The sequence below is a fragment of the Aristolochia californica genome, unplaced genomic scaffold, assembly GCF_029961685.1.
Source record: "Aristolochia californica isolate CCGP_79_NKW_82.1479 unplaced genomic scaffold, dmAriCali1.0.hap1 SCAF_12, whole genome shotgun sequence".
NCBI lineage: Eukaryota > Viridiplantae > Streptophyta > Magnoliopsida > Piperales > Aristolochiaceae > Aristolochia > Aristolochia californica.
The window spans coordinates 18,410,112-18,432,341 of record NW_027181793.1 but is presented as its reverse complement, the minus strand read 5'-3'; the positions used below and the strand labels follow the sequence as shown (position 1 = coordinate 18,432,341).

The 22,230-nt window shown below is 34.6% G+C and overlaps 2 protein-coding genes across 2 annotated transcripts; both read right to left on the bottom strand.

The window, feature by feature from the left end:
- Positions 1–4,834: 4,834 nt before the first annotated feature.
- LOC137946636 (uncharacterized mitochondrial protein AtMg00810-like) lies at positions 4,835–5,149 on the bottom strand. The gene has a single exon (XM_068792963.1). It carries the CDS (start codon positions 5,147–5,149, stop codon positions 4,835–4,837), a length of 315 nt encoding a protein of 104 aa, XP_068649064.1.
- Positions 5,150–16,092: 10,943 nt separating this feature from the next.
- On the bottom strand, positions 16,093–17,489 carry LOC137946635 (uncharacterized). Its single transcript, XM_068792962.1, has 2 exons — positions 16,699–17,489; positions 16,093–16,537 (listed from the first exon to the last, which is right to left on the bottom strand). Exons 1-2 carry the CDS (start codon positions 17,487–17,489, stop codon positions 16,093–16,095), a joined length of 1,236 nt encoding a protein of 411 aa, XP_068649063.1.
- Between the last annotated feature and the right edge of the window lie 4,741 nt (positions 17,490–22,230).

Here is a 22,230-nt window from a genome sequence, read left to right as displayed (position 1 = left end):
AAGAAATTTCAAATGAAAATACTGGAGATAAGTTGTTTAAGCAAATTAATGTTAATCGAACAAGAACTGACCAAGGAAGTTGCTTGAACAAAGTTAGTTGTTTGAATAAATTTAGGTTTCAACAAGGAATTGAAGGTTGATTGAACAAGCTATGTTGATCAAGATAGTTTCAAACTTCGAAGCTCCTAGAAGACAAGTTCATCAAACAAGTTGATCAAAAAGTTGTAAAATGAGAAAGCAAGAACAAGATATTGTTGTGGAAGAAGAAAAGTTCGTTTGAACAAGATTTGTTATTCAAACAAAGTGAGCCCAAAAAGTGCAGAGTCGACCTTTCAAGCTTTGATTCAGATTTAGTAGCAACAAATCATGTCACTTTTAAGTGACCATACCACAAAAAATAAAAAATTAGAAAATTTTTTATGTGTCTTATCATAATTTTTTAGCATTATATTCATTGGTTTTTTTAATGGAGAAAAAAGTTCCCTATTGTACTAAAAGGACTAATTTTTTAGAATGTTGGGTCTCAATCTATTTAATTAAAATTTTGTCTTATTTGTGATCGATGAAGCTTGCTACACTAGCCAAGACCTATTTCCCAAACCATCACCACATTTTCAAATCATCTTTGGAGGTCAACTTGGGGATTTGAAGATCAATTTGTCATAGTTTTCAAAAGAGCTATTACTTTTAAATCTTTGGTTATCTTAGCTTAATTTTTCATGTTGGAAGTGTTGTCCATTGATTTTCAAATCAATTTCTACTCTAATAGTGAGTGTTTGAACTTCTATTTTCATGTTTGACAATATTGATCAAGTTGTGATTTTTTGGGCTTAGCACAAATCAAACCGTTATTTTAAAATCCATCATTTTACTTGTAAATTTAAGGACACACTTGTGACTTCGACTTTAATTTGATTAGTAAAGTTCAAAAAATAACTCTGACCTATCATTTTAAAATCTACTACTTCTTTGTGATTTTTTTTTTTTCAGTTGAGCCTAAGGGTGGCATTGAGCTGAGCCGAGTTCGAACCTACCTATGTTCGAGCCGAACTTGATTTAAATATTTCGAACTCGAGCTCGAGCCCAGCCCAGCCTTGAGCCTAAAATTTTTATCGAGCTTGAACCCAATAATTTTAACCGAGCTCGAGCTTCAATATTCATTTAAAACTTTTCAAAAAATACATGTCTCGAGTTCGAGCTCCAACATACACATAAAATTTTTCAAAAAATATATGTCAAATAAATTTTATATAAAATTATGCATACATTTTACATAAAATTGGGCATGACATCTACATAAAATCGGGCATGACCTCTACTTAAAATTTGGCATAAGGGTGACATGGAATCGAGCTGAGCTCAAACCTTCCTATGCTTGAGCCAAGCTTTATTTAAATATTTCGAACTTGAGCTTGAGCGGACCCTAGCTTCGAGCCTAAAATTGTAATCGAGCTCAAGCCTAAGAATTTTAACCGAGTTTGAGCTCGAGCTCTAGCCGAGTTAGAGCTTAGCCTATATTTAATACTCAATATAAAATATATGTCAAATAAATTATATATAAAATTATGCATACATTAAAAAAAAATTATAGGGGAGGTTCAGGATTGAATCTCAATAATGGATTCGAACGCACCAATATTAATCTTTTTTACCCCAAATATTGTCTAGCTTATTTTGTAATTTTTGAATCTGGCCATAAATTTACTATGGCCTCCTTAGTGCCCCTTGTTAAAAACTCATATTCTAGGAAAAACTAGAAATATTTTTCCTAGGATACATATTTCCAAAAAAGATTTAAATAAAATCCTATTACTATTAGTGACTTACTAGAAAATTACAAGAAATATTTAAAATTTTCTTAGGAAAGTAAAATGGACCTCTTATTGCCTTTTCTAGGGAAATAAATAAAAATTAATAATCAATCTAATATATTACTATACTTATCGATAAATTTTTAATCAAATAAAATATCAAACACAAAATTGCTATGAAAATTGCCTAATTCTAAAAGTATTACAGCATCAACTATCAAACACTTATTAAAAAAATTTTAATACGGTTTTCTAGCCTATCTTGGTTGAAAAATCTTACTTAGAAAATTATATGATTTTTTTAATAAGAAAAAACCATTAATGGTCCCTAGAAGCGTATTTTTATTAAAATGTCTTTTCAATTTCTGCAAAAGTCATGAGGAAGGGACAACCGGAGTTCAAGAAAGAGTCTTTTTTCACTTGCTTATGATCTCGCATGTGCGAAATCGTCTTCGCGCATAGAGGCGGGGGGGGGGGGGGGGGGGGGGGGGACGAGGGGAGGAAGAATCCTCACTCCCGACTCTCGAGCCCATTAACGAGTTGGCTCGCGAACTTTCAAATCGAACCATGGTTCTGTCGAGCTCAGCGCGTTAACTCAAACGAGCCTTATCTGGATCTCAAACTCGGTCCGAGATCCAAATAAATCGAACATAACCCAGCCACTCACGAACCGGCTAGGTTCGATGCCACCCCTAGTTGAGCCAATATTTTCAAATCTTTACTAGATTTTACAAATTGAACTTGGACTTTGAAATCCTCTAAATTTGCATACCTTGACTTGTTAATTACATTGAAATTTGTTGAAGAACAAGTATGAAAGAGTTTGACATGACTTTCACAACAAGAAATCTCACAGATCGAAAATTAATATCATGGAGTCTTACATGAGTCCCATAGGATGAAGTCTCAATGAAGAGTCCAAGTGCAAGGTGTTTTAGTTATGTCAATGTTCTATTTATGTTAAATTATTTAATTGTGTTAGGGTTTATCATTAAGTGTTAGACTTTTGGTGTAACTGGGAGATGGGTAATTTAATTGTAATATGATTTTACTTGTTTCATCTATTATAAATAGATACTCATTATACTCATTTATAATAAAGTCAATGAATTCTTTTTCTTTTCTAGAAATTTAATATGGTATCAGAGCAGGTTCTATTATAAAGCATGATTGATTGACATGCAGAATTTTGCTAATCAAGGACACAAAGCATGGTTGATCAGAGGAAGTTCATTGATCGAGCATACTTGTATTGCATAGCTAGAGGGAATTTTGATCGATCGATTATACCTTGGAAATGATAAATCAATTTAACTTTTCAGGACCAATGGTAACATATTGATCGATTAATCCATCAATCAATAAGTCACGTCCTAACACAAAAGAGCCATTAAGATCCATCAATCAATGGTCTGATTTTTGCAAACAGATAAAAAAAAGCTAGTTTGGCTTGGGAAAGTTATAAATACCCCACCAAACCACACATAGAGAAATAAATGAGAATTTATTGGCTAATGGAGCCTTTATTCTCAATCTTGCAATGCTTCTCAAAAGTGTTCTTTAAGTGAAAGAGTGATACCCAATTGTATTTTCAAGTCCTTTTCCTCTACATATTCCTTGAATATCATCATAGACAAGCTCCCAAACACTTTACTTGGTGCTGAAAAAAAGTGGAAGCTTGGATCTCTCAAGGAGAAGGTACTCTCCAAGTTTCGGGTATGAGTCTTCCTTTTTTTATATTCAATTTGTGAAAGGTTCGCCTAGAACCTATTCAATCTATATCGAAAGGCCTAGCTAGAGATAGAATCCAGCCAATCTCTTGGAGAGATTGAGTTTGTAAAAAAACGTGTATTGAGCTACCTGTAGCTTAAAGAGAGTTGTCGTGTGAATTCTAGCTATTAGAGCTTTAAAATAGTGGAATTTCCCAAACAAGGGTTCTTGGGTGGTGAATACCATTAAGGGAACATCGATAACAAAAATTCTTTTGTCCCATATGGTGTGTGAAAATTGAGATATTGCATAATTTTTATTTACACGTCTTACCTATAGTTTTAATTTGAAATTATCAATCCACTCACCTCTTAAGAAGCCATTTGAGCCAACAATTTGTATCATAGCAAGCCAAGCACTTAATTGAAATCAAATTCTACTTGATTTTGAAAAAGCTTAAATGCCATGTCAAGATAAATTGCTTCTTCGCGAAAGACGATATGTCAATCAACCTCCTTTGTTCAATGGAACAAATTATGGATATTGGAAGGTAAGAATTAAATTCTTATTTATATAGGAGGTGCATGGATGCCCTAATACAACACTTAAACTAATTACTAATTATAGCTTAAGCCAGTCACTCTCATAATTATATAGAATACCACTCAAACTACTTCAATAGTCTTGGTCAAGCTATAGAGAAAACATCAAATATTCTAGCTTGGAACAGGTATCTGTGAGTGACTTTGCAACAATAGACTTCATGAAGATGTCTGCCAATTTATTCTTTGAATGGATATATTTCAAAGATACTATTCTGGGTTGAAGTTTTTCACATATGAAATAACAGTCTATCTCAATTTGCTTGGTTCTCTCATGAAACACTTGATTGGTCGCAATATAGATAACTGCTTGATTGTCACTGTGAAGTTATATAGGATTGGTTATTCGGAACCCAATCATAGTCAAGCATGGTTTTAACCATTACAATTCACTTATTGCAAATAGCATAGCTCGATATTCTGCTTCTGCACTCGATCTAGCCATTACATTTTGTTTTTTTTTCTTCTCCAGGTGACTAGCTAGCCCCCAACAACTGTTTTGTAACTAGAGGTGGTTTTTCTGTCATCAGGGGACCTAACCTAGTCAACATCAACAAAGCCTTCAATTTTTGCATGACCATAACATTTATATAGCAACCCTTGATTTGGATTTTTCATGAGATATCAAATGATTATTTCCAATGATTCCCAATGCGATTGAGATAACACTAACTAAATAGGAAATATCTGGTCTTGTGACAGTGAAATAGATCAATTTCCAACTAATTGTTGAAACTGACCAACATCAATATCACTACTAATTCCTGCACATAACTTAACATTACGTTCCATAAGTGTCTCTATAGGCTTGCATCCAAGCTTCCCGTTCTCCTTCAACAAATCAAGTATATACTTCCTTTGTGCTAGGATTATACCATGTCTAGACTGAAGAGTTTCAATCCTAAAGAAGTACTTGCGAAGCCCAAGGTCCATGGTTTGGAACTCCTTATTAAGGTCCTGCTTTACTAGTTGAATGCCACTAAGGACACTACCTGTCATAACAATATCATCCACATATACTGCCATAATAATGTTGTCTTTAGTGGAATGTTTGGTAAACACTGAGTGATCAATTTCACACCTCTTAAACCATATTTTTTTTAACCCCAATGGTAAATTCATCAAACCAACTTTGCAGAGATTATTTCAACCCAAATATTGCTTTATTCAATCGACATACTTTCTCCCCCTTAACCACAAAACTAAGTGATTGGCACATGTAGACTTCCTTAGAGAGTGTCATTTAAGGAAGCATTCTTGACATCTAACTGATGTAACTCCTATTTAAAATTGGCTGCTAGAGAAATAAGAACTCTAACTGAGTTCATCTTGGCAATAGGAGAAAAGGTTTCATCATAATCAACACCACAAGACTGAGTATAACCTTTAGCAACCAACTGGGCCCTGTATCTAACAACAGAACCATCTGGATTATACTTTAGGGAGAAAACCCATTTGTACCCGATTGCCTTTTTTCCTGGCCAAACAGTGGCCAAATACCAAGTGTAATTGTGGTACATAGCCTAAATCTCTTCATCATTGCAGATTTCCCCTTAGAGTAGTGAAAGCTTCCTCATACTAGGTAGGATTGGTGGAAGAAGATAATGGGGACAAACACAACTCGAAGACAAATGGTGAGTGGAAACATAATGAGAGATAGGGTGTGAAGTGGATGGAAGTCTAACAGTAGTGGAGTAGGGCTCTTTGGAAAGAGCAACAGCCCTAGTATCATAAGGAGGTCTATAAACTACTGGAGATGAAGGAGGAGAACATACCTCGGGATCATCTGAAGACTCCACAGGTGACTAATCAATGGGTGTAGAGCGAGGGTCTTCAGAAGGCTGGTCCACAGTTTGAAAATCATAATCCACTAGAATAAGTGGCTTTGGTATCCCTTTAGATGATGAGAACCCAGGATGAGAGCTAGCAAAAAAAAAAGGTTAATGCTCAAAAAAGGAAACATCGAATAAGATGAATGATTTCTTCAAGGATGGGGAGTAACACACATAGCTTTTTTTTTATCATTGGAATACCAGAAGAAAATGCACTTAACAGCCTGCGGAAGGAATTTCCCTGGGGGAGGCCCCAAGTGATGAACAAAAGATGTGCACCCAAATACCCTAGGTGCCAACTGGAAAACAACTAAATTAGGAAACAATTTGGAGAACGGGGTGGCACATTTGAGCACACAAGAGGGCATACAGTTAATAAAAAAACAAGCAGTAAGGACTGCATGAGGTCAATAACATTTGGGAACATTCATAGACAATATAATAGCTCGGCCAACTTCTACAAGATGTTGATATTTTCTTTCGGAAACACCAATTTGTTAAGGTGTATAAACACAAGATGATTGATGAATGAACCTTTTTTCCTTTTAAAAAATTTGAAAGGTTTTATTTTGCGTTATCAAACCAAAAGATTTTGACCTTATTTTTAAACTGATTTTTCACCATAGCACAAATGGAGGTGAAAATAGGAAATTCCTTAGCCCTATCGTTCATCAAATATAACCATGTAACTCTCGAGAATCATCCAGAGTCAATGATCCAAGGTAAAATACTAGAGTATGAGAGAAAGGAATATGTACCAGTAGTAGCAATTGTGGCGGTTGTGTTGCTTTGGGGAGCAGCCATCATACTTTTAATCTTCTGAAATAATTTATGATCCTCTTCTAATAGAGTCAATCTTCCTCTGGAGGACTTTGAGGCAGCTTCACAATTAGTAGATGTAGTAGAGGTTGATGCTTGATTAACCTTGAAGTAAGATGGTTTGCCATGTAGGTTCCAAAAATTTTCAATTAGATGGTTGTTGTCACAACAAAGGGTACACTTCCTTTGCAAACCACCAGTCTTAAAGGTAGGAGCATTATCACCTCAACCTCTTCCTTTACCTCTAACAGAACCATGGTTCACACTCCCTTGGGAGAACATAGCTGAGTTTTCCACTTGTTCTAGTTGACTATCGGACTCCTTAATTGGAATTCGTAGCATGGTTGCACATACATTATTAAAAGAAGGTTTTTTAGCATAGTTAAGTACCTATGACTTGGCAACATCCGAGTAGGGTGGTAGATTAGCAAGACATGTAGTTAAGACCAGGTTTTGCCTTACTTTTCCTATGTGGCAACCTCAAATTCATATGATTTTGTAACCTTCCACTCTTGTAGCAGCCCTTTGAATCTCGCAAAGTACTTATAAAGATTGTTTTATACTTTGTGTTTCACATCTCCTAAAAAATATCATAAATCTTTCGTAGACTATCAGGTGTAGAATATAATTCAAAACGTTTGTCCCAGATTGTTTAGGCTGTCTCTACATGCACCATATTGTTTATCACATGTTCCTCCATACTATTAATCAACCAGTTAATAACTAGTGTGTCTTCCCTCTACCCGTTATGGTAAGTAGGCTGATCCACATGCATAGGTGGTTGAGTTATATACTCAACAAGGTCTCTAGTAATCAGAAAATGTTTCACACATTGGGACCAAGACAAGTAATTCCTCAAGCCTTTAAGTGAAATCGTAGTAATCCTCAAGCGATCACCTTTGTTGAAATCAACATATATAGAGGGTGAAAAAGTATTGGACAATTCAGACATTATGACTTACAAAAGATACTTTTTTCTTCAAGAAAACCAACACCTTAGGCTAACTTAGGAGGAAAGACAATAAGACTTTATCAAAAGTAACAAATATTTTAAGTTGTGGAATGCAAAACTATGTAATTTCAAGTGATCAAAATCAACAAGTAACAAGCAAAGAAACCAACCAATAGATCACACAAGCATGATCCATTTATTTATTTATTTTTTTGTTTGCTGCTTGAGATTGTAAACCAAAATTCTAATCATTCAATAACCAATGGAGATTAAAAAAGGAAAAAATGAACTAGGTGCTGGTAAGAAAGCAATCAAATATAAACTATAACTAGTGAATATTTTCCAAAACTATTCTTCAAACCCTAACTTAGGATTTTAAACACTTAATTGAGCAAGCACTCCTTCGACAAACCAGAACTTAAGGAGAGCTTCAAGAGGACTTTTAGAATTCCTAAGGAGGAATTTTTAGCATAAAAATTAAGTCAAACTAACAAGGAATGAAGGAAACTCGTGTGAATGACCAAAAAAAAGTTATTTTTGAAGAAAAAAAACGAATTTTGAGGGGGGTGATTAGGCTTGAGTAAAATCAACTTTATGACTGTCAAAAACTTTAATTGAGTCCCTCATAATGTGAAACTTTTTTTTATTATGGAGAGAATTTGTTGAATTGAATTCAACCTTTTGCTCCTCTTCAAAACTAGTCGAACCTTTTGTTGCTTGAAGGTCAAATTGAGTTTCCTTTTCACTAAACATTCATAACTTTATCAACTTTACTTTAAACACTAGAATTCTAGCTCTGATACCATGTAGAATTCTAGGGTTTAATCCATGGATAACTTGGTTTGAGAAGATGAAGACAAAAGAAGGAAGAAGAGAAGAGAAGTTGAGAAGGAGAAGGCAAGAGCACAAGTTGAGGAGAGAAACTTTAGGGGTTAAGAGAGAGCACATGAATGAACTCTTCCCCTTCTCTTTTTTATTTATATAAGTGGGGCATGGATGCCCTAATACATAAAAATAAAATTAAAAAGTACAACTTAACTAACTACAATTTACAACTTATGCCACTCACTCTCATAATCACATAGAATACCACCCAAACTACGTCAACACCATAGATTGAAGGAAGAATTTTATTCTTACCTTCCAATATCCATAGTTATTGAAATAAAGAGGACAATTTTTGGATTGTCCTTTGGGAAGGAGAAATTTATCTTGAGATGCCATTTAGTCTTTTCAAAATTGTTGAATTTCTGGAAAAAAGAAAATTTTAATAACTTGATGTAATTTGAGTATATGAGCCTCTATTTATAATAGAAAAAAAAGTAGAATTCAATTACAATTAAACTACCATTGTCCTGATTACACTCAAAGTCTAACACTTAAAGATAAGTCCTAGTATACTTAAACAACTGAACATAAATAAAAGACTAACATAACTAAAAACCTTTAACTGAGATTCTTTTGTGAGACCTCCTCCTGTGAGACTCATGTAAGATTCCACCATATTAATTCTATCTCTGTGAAACTTCTTACTGTGGGAGTCTTGTAAGACTCTTTCATTCTTGCTCTTCAACACTCCCCCTCAAACTGTTGTTTATAACTTCAGCTTGCAATAAAAAGGATTCTTGGTCTTCAATTTTCTTTTGATAAAAAAAATTCTTCACTAGAGAGAAACACTTGTAAGTGTGCAATTTTTCTTGTAAACTATTTCATCTTCATATTGGATTACTGCAACGGCGAAAGACAGGACGTAGTCTCACCTAGAGGCGAACCTATATAAATCTTGTTGTGTTTTTTCTTTCCTTTGTGTTTATTATTATTGTTTTTGTTAGTTTGAAATTAGGGAGTCTAATTCCTAACATGCCACTCCTAGTCCTACTGCAAAATCTGCCCCGGTCAACTCAGCCAAAAAGGAGGTTGAACTTGAACGATTGTCAAAAGAGAAGCAAAGGAGTATCACGAGGCCTATGACGAAAAAGATGCTTGTAGGTTTCTTGGACATGGCATGGTCCCTGAATTCCAGGTGTGCAAGAGTTCAATCATACTATGGAGTGGATTCATCATGGGCTTCTTCCAGTTGGGTGTTCCCGGGGACAAGGAGAAAAGGCTTAAAGGTAGAATCGGCAACGGAAAGGGGAGGCATCCTGTCTAGACTTCCTTAATCAGATTTGGCCCATATAGATGACATTGGGGAGGAGACTTGGGTCCAAGTTCGGGTCCGCCTTTAGGTCCGACTCTAGGTTCGAGTTCGGATCCAACTCTGACTTTGAGTTAGACTTGAAATTATATGGTTCAAACCAACAAAATTAGAACGGTCTATGTGTTCTCATACCCGTTTCTAGTAAAATTACTAACTTTAGTTTTGAGGAGAGATCGCACAAGGCAATTTGGCTCAGGGTATCCTCTAAGTGTGGGCTTGCTTGTCCAAATCGGTTACATATCTTTCATATTATAATCTCAAAAAATTATGCTTCCCACCAGAAATTTCTTTAAAGTCATACTTGGTTAAACTTGTTTGTTATTTTTTACAGTTCTACCATTATAGTTTTCCCTACTTTTTTCAAAAAAAAAAAAGGTTCACTCTCATTATTCATTTGATAAGCAAATCCTTATTTTATACTTTAGAAACATATTTCAAAGTGGATTGTTGCATTGTTGCTTCCTATCCATATTTTTAAGGGTAAGTTTTGGTAGTAGAGTGTTGCATTATCGCTTCATTCTACCCGAATTATGTGTCCCTCTAGTAGTTCTTCGATTTATCAATATTTTGTTACTTCAAATTAATGTCCCTCTAATTATAAAGTATAGGAGTGTGACTAACATTCAGCTTGAGTCAAGCCTTTTATTCTTCACCCAATAGGTGATTTTTGTTTGTGCTACCTTTAAAAAGTGAGTAATCTCTTTTTATGCCTAAAATTAGGCCTTTTATCAACCTTTGAAATTGAGCAGAGTTTTGTTCAGACTATGACCGTTTGACTAGTGTATGGAGTTTTGTTGTACTGTAGAAGAAGCACAAAGAAATAAGTATTTTATTCTATGTGACAAGAATAATCAAGGGGGACAACAAAAGATGAAAGTTTTGCATCTATGAAATTTGTTTAGCAAAAGAAGATTGAAGACCAAGAATCTTTTTCCATGCAAGCTGAAGTTATGAACTGCAGCTTGAGAGAGAGTATTGAAGAATAGGTATGAAAGTGTCTAACATGACTCTCATAAAAAGAAATATCACAAAATAATAATTAATATGGCAGGATCTTTCAGGAATCTCATGGGAGGGTGTCTCACAAAAATGTTTTACTTAGAGGAGTTTTATTTTTTGTTAGTCTTTCATTCTTGTTCAATTGTTTAAATACTTCGAGACTTATCTTTAAGTGTTTGACTTTTGGGTGTAACTAGGATATGGGTAGTTTAACTATAATTTGATTATCCATGTTTCCTCTAATATAAATAGAAGTTCATTGTACTCAGCTAGAATCAAGTCAATGAATTATTTATCTTTTCTAGAAATTTAACATAATAAAAAATAAACTCAGCCTACCATACCATATTGTAGGAGCTTATTTCAAACCATATGAAGTCTTTATGATGAAATTGTACCATGTGTCCTCACTCCTAGAGAATACATAATTATTGTCTAGATACGCAAGAGGAAATGAACTGGTGCTTTCTTTGTCCTATTGACAAGACCTTTTCCTATTATTGCCTATAGGGACTAGAGTCAGTCTTAACTCTCTTGTGTGGTGGGAGTCCTTCATGCTTTTTTTGCTGACAAGAATTTTTTTAATTCACTTTTTCCTTATAACGTCACTTAGTACGATGAAGAACCATTGATGAAACCTGTAGGCAATCAACAATTCCCATGAAAAAAGAAAATCCTGGGGAACGACAAGATAGTGCATATTATTGTTTGTAGTAATCTCGTGCATGTGTAGTTGGTTGCCATCTATCTTCAAAAACCAAGTAGGTCTATGGTTGAATGATGAATTTTGCATTTATGAACCTAGAGCAAGGATTAAATTAAAAATAATATTGTGTTTTAAATGGTGAGATGACTTATGTGTCTGAACTAGGTCTAATCTTTTAAGTTTGAAACCATAGTAGAAAATTCTTTACAACTCAAATATTTGGATTCTCATTAGAAATTGAAGAAGCACTTTGAGCAAGAAATAGATTTCTCTGTAAGTATTTGACATCTGTCCTTGAGTTTGAATTAGCAAAATTCTTAAGCTTCTTTGGGTCATCTAGTCAAAATTTGACTCGAATGTTAATTTTTTGCCTCAAGTATTTTTTGGGCAAGAGCTCGCCCTCAAAAACATGCAAAGGCTATATATGTTCTCTATTTTATAATAATTTACTTATAATTTTAATATTAATATGTTTTTTGATCCACCATGTTTAGTTTTTTATTTTGATAGAATGTTATTAAGTGTGTTGCTCATTTAAATAATTTTAAATTATTATAATCTATTTACTAGAGAAATAAAATAAAATAAAAATAAAAATAAATTTTTTAATGATGGAATAATTTTGTTGCTAAAGAAATTCAATTTGAAGAACGTTTTAACAACAAAAAAATATTAGTCTTTCTGATAAAAATTTAACTTGTCACTAATTTAATTTTAGCTTTAATTAACTTATTTAATGATGGATGGAGATTCGTTGTCTCTATTTTTTTTAAATGAAATTTATTACCATATTTAAATTTTCATCCTTAAAAAAAATTTGGAGTAATGACAAAATTGGGCATTCAAATGTCCGATTTTTGTACTGGAAGTACTTAGGTAGGAACAATACACAAACAAAATAAACCACTTATAGAGTGGAATTTCATTTTAGAATTATTTATTTATTTACTCTAAAGAGAGTATTCTATTAATGTATGGAAAATGTTCTGGATGGACAAACTTGGTTTTTTTAATCCAAATATAAGTTTAAATCAATTATGACATCTTGCCACCTTATTGTAACTTACCTTTTTTATGAACTATTCAATTTCACCCATATGTATGCCAATGTCAGAGTGAATATTTTCTAGGTGAAGTAAAACTCTCTCCCATTGCCCAGTAATTCATATTTTGTTAATTTTTTTAGAGAAAAGTGAGGTTTCTATTGAACTCTCCCCCTACCGCAATACTAGACTCTATAATTTCTTCTTTTTATATAGGAACCAATTACTTTTGTAGTAATAATTACTAAGGCAATTGGATAAAATAATATCACTTTTAGTCAGATAGTCTCGGCATTGAACATTAAAGATTTCATCCTTTCTTTGTCAAGTTTCTACATATATCACTCATCTTATTTTTTGAGAGTCTATGTCCGATTGAGTTCTTATCCTCTGGACACCTTGATGGAGGAGATAATAAATACAGTTATATTTTTTTTTCAAACTATGATTACACCGATACCTTCCACCTTGAGGGGAAGAAGTACAAGAAAGAGGAATTTTATTCCACATGTTGTGGTAATTTTTATGTGATCAAAATATTCAAGAAAGGAGGATCACGAAAGAAATTTTTTTGCATCTATGAAGAATTTTTTTTCAGAAAATAAAATTGAAGACCAATAATCTTTTTCATCGCAAGTTGTAAACTTCAACTTGAGGGGGACTGTTGAAGAGCAAATATAGAAGAGTCTTATATGACTCTCATAATAAGAAGTCTTACATAGCTAAAATTATTATAGATGGAGGTCTCACATAAGAGTTTTAGTTCAAATGTGTTTTAGTTATGTGAGTCTTCTATTTATATTCAATTGTTTAATTACTCAGATTACAATAAGTTAGTGATTTTTTTTCTTTTTCAAAAATTCAACAGGTATAACCAGACCTTTTTTTAATGAAATATTCAATTTCACTCATTTGTATGTCAATGTGAGAGTGAATAATGTCTAGGTGAAGTATAACTCTCTCAAATTGCCCAATAATTCATATTTTGCCAATTCTTTTAGAGAAAAATTGAGGTTTCTATGGAACTCTCCCCTACCGCAACTATAGGCTCTATAGTTTCGTCCTTTTATTTATGAATCAATTACTTTTGTAGTAATACCTACTAAGGGAGTTGGACAAAATAATATCACTTTTAGTCATATAGTCTCAGCATTGAACATAAGAGATTTCATCCTTTCTTTGTCCAATTTATACATACATCATTTATCTTATTTTTTGAGAGTGTGTATTTGATTGAGTTCTTATCTTCAGGAAACCTTGATAGAGGAGATAATAAATACTATATATTTTTTTAAACTGAGATTACACCAATCCGCTTGAGGGGAAGAAGTACAAGAAGAAGTACAAGAAAGAGGTATTTTATTCCACATGAAGAGGTAATTTTTATGAGATAAAAAATCCAAAGGTTATATATTTTCTATTTTTATAATAATTTACTTGTAATTTTAATATTGATATGTTTTTTGCACCACCATGTTTAAGTTTTTTATTTTGATTGAATGTTGTTAAGTGTGTTGCTCATGTAAATAATTTTAATAATTTTAAATTTTATTATCTATTTATAAGAAAAATAAAAATAACTAAAAAAAAAAATTAAATTTTTTTTTAATGATGGAATAATTTTCTTGCTAAAAGAAATTCAATTTGAAGAACGTTTTAAAAACAAGAAAATTAACTTACCCTTAGTCTTTCTGATAAAAATTTAACTTGTCACTAATTTATTTTTAGCTTGTAATTAACTTATTTAATGATGAATGGAGATTCGTTGTCTCTATTTTTTTTTTAACAATGAAATGTACTTCCATTTTTAAAATTTCATCCTTATACAAAATTTGGAGTAATGACAAAATTGAACATTTAAATGTCCGATTTTTGTAATGGAAATACTTAGGTAGGAACAATACACAAACAAAATAAATCACTTAAAAAGTAGGAGTTCGTTTTACAATAATTTATTTATTTACTCTAAAGAAATTATTCTTGCATTGGTGTGAATGTATGGAAAATGATCTGGATCGACAAACTTGATTTTTTTTAATCCAAATATAAGGTTAAATCGATTATGACATCGTTGTCACTTACCTTTTTTATGAACTATTCAATTTCACTCATCCGTATGCCAATGTGAGAATGAATATTTTCTAGGTGAAGTAAAACTCTCTCCCATTGCCCAATAATTCAAAATTTATCAATTTTTATAAAGAAAAGTGAGGTTTCTATTGAACTCTCCCCTACCGCAACAACAAACTCTATAATTTCTTCTTTTTATATAGGAATCAATCACTATACTAGTAATGCCTACTAAGGTAGTTGGATAAAATAATATCACTCTTGGTCATATAATCTCAGCATTGAACATTAGAGATTTCATCCTTTCTTTGTCCAGTTTATGCAAACATCATTTATCTTATTTTTTGAGAGTTTGTATCTGATTGAGTTCTTATCCTCGGGATACCTTGATGGAGGAGATAAGAAATACAATTATAAAATTTTCAAACTGAGATTACATCGATACGCTTGAGGGGAAGAAGTACAAGAAGAAGTATAAGAAAGAGGTATTTTATTCCACATGAAGTGGTAATGTTTATGTGATTAAAATATTCAAGAAAAGGGAAGCACAAAAGATGAAGTTTTTGTATTTATGAAGAATTTTTTTTAGCAAAAGAAAATTGAAGACCAAAAATCTTTTTCATTGCAAGTTGTAAACTTCAACTTGAGGGGGACTGTTGAAAAGAAAATACAGAAGAGCCTTACATGACTCTCACAATAAGAAGTCTTACATAGCTAAAATTATTATAGATGGAGGTCTCACAGAAGAGTTTTAGTTATTTTAATCTTCTATTTATGTTCAGTGGGTTAATTATGCTTGGACTTATCTCTAAGTGTTAAACTTTGAGTATAATTGGGACAAAGATAGTTTAATTTTAATTCGACTCTACTATTTTCCTCCATTATAAGTAGCGACTCATGTACTCAGATTACAATAAGTTAGTGAAGTTTTTTTCTTTTCCAGAAACTCAACAAATATAACCAGGCCTTTCTTTTAGAGAAAATTGAGGTTTCTATTGAACTCTCCCCTACCGCAACAACAGGCTCTATAATTTTGTCCTTTTATATATGAATCAATTACTTTTGTAGTAATACCTACTAAGGGATTTGGATAAAATAATATCACTTCAAGTCATATAGTCTCGGCATTGAACATTTGAGATTTCATCCTTTCTATGTCAAGTTTGCTCATTTCCCATTGTTATGTTAACCTCAAGATCATAAAGGTTTGATAGATCAGACAAGTATGAAATTTGGCATGAAACTGTGTATATTTCCTCAAGGCTTTATCTGAACAGAAACCTTATAAGATAAATATGGGGAGAAAAACGAGTAAAACAAAATAATTTAAAAAATAAATATTTATCAATTAACAACTATCCTTAAGAAGACTAAACAGATCCGACCGCTGTCGCCTAGTCAAGTTCCCGGGGAAAGCCACATGGAACTTGATCCTCAAGTCTCCTCTGCTCTCCCTGTCTTTTATAGTCGGCATTCCTTGTTCTTTTATGATCTTCTCGTACCCTGGGGTGATAATCTCATCAATCTTGCAGTTAATCTTCTCTCCACCGAGAAGAGGAATGGGGAGATTGCAACCTGCGAGTGCTTTCACTAGAGGGATTTCTATGGACATCACCAAGTCGTCTCCATCTCTCATGTACAGCTTGTGTCGAGCTTCGCCGATGGAGAAGATTACGTCTGCTGGCACTGTTCCTAGCCGCTCGTCTTCTTTCCCTTCGAAGGTGATTCTTGTGCCATGCCGCCACCCTGGCCTTACTTTGATTTTCAAAGTTTCTTCCTCTTGGATGAGCAACCTGTCAAGAAAAACAGACAATTAAGTCATACCTCTGAGAATAGATCAAACAATGTTACCCCGGCGAGGCGATCCCTAAGGACCAGAGATGATTCAGGTAACGGAATAGAGGGGATGAAATGATCAATGGAATTCGACCGGGGACTGATTTTAGTGACGTACCCATTAGAAGACAGAATGTCTCTGGCAATGACGACTTTCTTGACGCAGCCAAAGAGGAGCTCTTCCAAAGTGCATTCGAGTGTGTTCTCCATGGCTGGGGGCTTCCCTCGGCCAGTCGAGTTCGAAAACATGATGGGTATGGGTGATCTCCTACTGGTGCTCCGCGACAATGTTTCTTGCAGCTGAGGTTCGGACCTCCTGGTGGTGCTTTTGCTGCGTGAGGACCCGCCATCGAGAGCAGCATCGATCCGCCTGGTCGTGCTTTTGCTCCGGTTAGAGGCGCTGTCATTGCTCGTGTCGTTTGTTCTCTTTGTGGTGCTTTTACTTCGAGAGGAACCACCGTCGTTAACCGCATCAGTCCGTCTAGTGCTGCTGCTTCTCGACGAGCCACCATCAGTAGCCGCATCGTTCTTCACGGGGGCAGTGCTTTTGCTTCGGGACGAACCCCCATCACCACCAAACCAGTCGATCCTCTTGTTGGTGCTTTTGCTCCTACTGGATTTGCTCTCCACCTCATCGCTGCTTCTCTTGGCAGTGCTCCGGCTCCGAGCAAGACGGTCGACAATGGACTCGAGACCCTTGGTGGTGCTTCTACTTCGGGAGAGGATACTCGGCTTATCGAACTCATTATTCTTCCGCGGTACACGCTCAGGAGAGGAGGTATTCCTCTTGCTGATGCTTCTCGCAAGAAAATTAACGAACAGGTTATCGACGCTCTTGTGTTTCACCTTGGGCGTCGAGAGCAACCCGCCATCGTCGTCGTCGCTCTTAAACCCTCGAAAGAAGTGCATTCTTCAGCTCCTTCAGTCATTAAGAAAACCCTACGTATGATTTGACATTCGAAACGAGAAACGACAGAAAGACATTCTGCTTGTCAAGGTGCCATTCCCATCGGAACTGGTGCGAAGGTTGATTCGGAGGAAGAACGAAAAAAGGGAGATCAACCGATTGGAGTAAAAAGCGAACGATTTTTTGACTGGATGAGAATGTTCGGTGATTCACCTCCATACAAAACTTAGGTTGATCTGGCTTTTTACTCGGGAGATTCGGTTTTGGGAGATAAGACACAATTCAGATTTCTATTTATCAAATAGCAAGACTCATATCACTCTATAGACTATTCATAACAAAATATCAAGAAGGTAAAACAAATCATATCGGCCCTTGCCAACACCCATTAGCTCTAAATGTATGTACTACCCTCGACATTAGATTGAACATCTATGCACCAAAGTCTACATGGTTGCATAACACAAAGCAAAGGTAGTCCTTCACCATGGAAGGTCTTAGGCCATTTATGGGGGTGTCATGCCATGCTTCAAAATAAATAAATAAATAGATAGGAGCTTCTTTCACGGGAGAGTTGGTGAATCAAAGATCTGGCAATCGATAAACCAAAGTATGTGAGGAAACGTCCTTGCCGATGAGAATTAGAATATAAAATGTTGTGTTCCATGTAGGATGTTACAAAGAGATGAGTTATTTTATAGTGTTAATCTCTACTAAGGATGGAAACTATGCAAACAATGTGTTTAGTTAAACTTGCATGGAGACAACTCTGAATCTCCGACTCAAACCAAGGAAAGATGGGCGACAAATAGAATAGTGTCACGAGTGAAATAAAAGATGAAGAAACTTGTAATTACATTATTGGTTCTCTTGGAATTCAATTCCCACTTTAATTAGGAGCATGCAACCAATGATTATCATAGCTTCTTTTTTGAGTCATAACCAGGCAAGAATTTCCATCAGTATCCGTTCATGACATCAATTTGATCCTCATTACAGAACGCATGAAAACAACATAGACCAGTTCATGTCGCATAGAAAATAAACATGAGTAGTTATAATAAAATTAAATTTAATATTAGATTTTTACGATTGAATCACTTGAAATAAAATAAAAATAGGAAGGTAAAATGCAGAAATAAGCTTGAAGCATTATAATCAATACAAAGAAAACCTCTCTCTCTCTCTCTCTCTCTCTCTCTCTCTCTCTCTCTCTCTCTCTATCTATCTATCTATCTATCTATCTATCTATCTATCTATATATATATATATATATATATATATATATATATCATAGTTGATCCAATACGAAAGGTTATTTGGTGTGAAACATGAAAAGGGTTGAGATAGTGTTTCGCATGTTTCACACCAAATGGCTTTTCATATTGGATTATATATAGGGCTGATCAGATATGAAATGTCTTAAGGTTCAAAAGATACAAAAATGAAACCTCCACCATTCAATCAACACATTCACTTGATCAATGGCGAAGGGTTTATTTTTCTATTCATGGAAATTCATCGTTTCCTCTCATTCCCTTCACCTTCACAAGCAATCATCATTCTCTAGCCTCATTGACCCTCACCTCTTACTCGCCTTCATCATTTGTCATTCCTTCCTTGTTTAACTAAACATCCATGTAAAAGTTACTAGAATGGGGAACGTTCTCTTCCGATATTTCGGCCTCAACGCTGACTCCTCTACCCCAGGCCGCTCTCAGCCCGCAAGCCATGGCCTCCTTCAAGCAAGCACATGTTAGTCTACACAACTGGAAGATACGAAACCGGAGATGCTACTCTCCCTTAGATAATTTTTTGGGTTTAGAGATGCTAGGTCATGGTTATCCATTAAGTTTCTATTTTTTTGTAAAAAAACAATCCAATTCTCTTAACTTTGGTTCTCTTTCTTGAGCCTTTTTTTTTTAAAAAATCGTCTCTTTCTACTAGAAACCGTAGACACAACTTTTATCTCCTTGTATGCCATAATTTTATTCCTCTGGATATTTTTCTTTGCCAAATCATGGTTGGACCTCTTTGAGTCATTGTAATATACTGTAGGAGACATTGGGTGGTGTTGCTGAGACTACCCGTTGTAGAGGAGATAATAGAATCTGGTCATAGGGTGAAGCGTTGGGAGCTCGTTATTTATTTGTGTCTTCATTTATTTGTTTATACTATATATTCTTTCATTCAAATGAATAAATTTTGTGTTCAGATAGGACCAACGATCTTTGTTTTATGAAGCTTTGATTTTAATTATCACTTTTATACTTTTTTCTACTACTGATGTGGTAGACATGATGAGCAATTGCCTTATAGGTTCTGAACTGACAGCATTGGAGAGAAATGTGTTCTCAATCAGTTACAAGCATGTTGTTGGTCAAATGTGTTACAATGTGGGACCCACCAAGTTGGTGGGACTCACCATGAGAATGTGAGATGCCAAGAGGAGTCATCACATCAGCTACCAGGAGTTGGAAGATAAGAAGCACGAACTGGAATGAGTTGGAAGATTTGAAGATCAAGTGGGACCCACAAGGATACCACAAACTGGTATTCTTATCACATGAGGTGGAAGATCAAGTGGGACCCACAAAGATGACCAAAAGCTGGCATATTTATCCTATGGTCACGTACTCATAGAAAAGGTTTAGCTTGAGTTATGTTAGTCTTCTAATTATGTTGAGTTATTTTGTTATGATAGACTTATCTTTAAGAGTTATAGTTTGAATTAGGAGAAGGTAGTTTAATTGTAATTGGACACTACTACATTCCTCTACTTATAAATAGAGGTGGTTGTACTCGAAAATAAATTATCAAAGTGAAGTAGTTCTCCATTTCTCTCTCGTGAAGAGTTCTTCTTTGGCGTAAACTTTTTCTTCCTTTTTTTTCTTCTCTCTTCTCTACCCGAGAGATCTCTCTCCCTTTCCTTTTCTTTTTCCCTCTCACCTTGCTCTAGATATCAGTAAAGGGGTCCTAAATTCAACATGGTATCAGAGCATCAAATTTAGGATCCCCACGCCAAAAGAATGCTCTAAGAAGGTATGATCAAAACTGCTCATAGAAGACTCTTTATGAAGCAAGATTGAAGCTCATGAGATAAGTTTCTTTGTTTGTTATATTATTGATTCATACTCTTGGTTTTCGGATATTAGAAGATGGTTTAGAGATATTTTTATGGTTGTCTTCATCTTATAAGATTATGGAAATATATGCACCTTGGATCAGAAGAAGTTACCAAGGCAGTTTTATCGGTTTGGAAATTTATTTTTACCAAGACCAGTTTATGTAGAGATTTATGCATAAAAATTTATAATTATGTGGGAACAAGATTCCTTGATAAAGAAGATTGGTATTGAGCCTATTATGATAGGTTATTCATTGAATTTCATAAATATGACTACTTAGTTTCTATGTTAAGCATCTCCATTAACCGAGTTGGTTGAAGAACTCTACTCGGTTTTTTTATTAGTATTTTATTGGAGATTTTTTTTAAATTGAATTGCCTATTATGGCTTAAGAAAAATGAGTCACAAGAGTGATATACCCATGCGAGGGGTATCAAATTTCATGAGCTGGTCCACATCGGTGCATAGGTTTCTTATAACAAAAGACCTTCTTGGTCAACTCACCAACCGTGGACCACCTATTGTTGAGGAGGATATTTTTTATAACAAGTGGTTAAAAATGATACTTTGGTTTTTAGTTGGTTTATCAACAACATGGAAGAACCTGTCTCCAACAATGTTATTCATCTTGATACTACTAAACAAATTTGGAAGACATGTGTTAAGCTGTATTCTAGCTCTGATAATTTACTCAGGCCATATGATATTCTCCAAAGAATGCTTAACACTAAACAAGGAGAAAATATCCATGAATATTTGGCTCGCTTTAGAGGCCTTCTTCAAGAATGGAAAATAGCTCAACCTACCTCCACAAATGTCTCTGTCCAAGATAAACAGAAAGAAGTCTTAGTCACTGCCACATGCCTTGTAAACATTAAACTGTATCTCGAAGTTGATAAAAGTCAACTTCTTTGCGCTTCTGCTATTCCCACTTTTGATGATGTATGTGTCACATTACTCCGTATTCTAGATGTTTCTTCTTCTACTACTGAAGTACGCTATGTACTCCGAGAATAGGGGAACATCATCCGACCGTGGCATAAATAATAGAGGAGGATGAGGAAGAGGTGGAAGGAAATTCAGTTAGAACATATGACAAAGAATGTACTAAGTGTGGGAGATATGGCCACACTATAGATATGTGTTATTACAAGGAATGCACCTATTGTGGAAGATATAGCCACACTATAGAGACATGTTATAAAGTCCATGAAAAATCGGATTGGACAAAGGCTAATCAAGCCTTAATAAGTGATACAAAGGAGGACCAGGCTACTATATCAACAGAAAAGAAAACCCTTACCGATGATGAGTATGATTTATTCCAAAAAAATGAAAACACTGATGGGTTATGCTCCAAGTTCCTCCTCAATTGATGTTGCCACCACCGATTCAGGTATGCTATCTACCTCGTCTTCATCCTGGATAATTGACTCAAGGGCCTTCGAGCATCTCACATGTAACAAAAATCTACTGCAATCAGTTTGTCCTTGTCTCTCACATAAATTTGTTACCATAGCTGACGGCTCTCAAACTAAAGTTCTAGGGAAATGATCCACTTCTATCACACCATCACTTCCACACACAGATTTTCTTTTTATTCCTACTTTTCCTT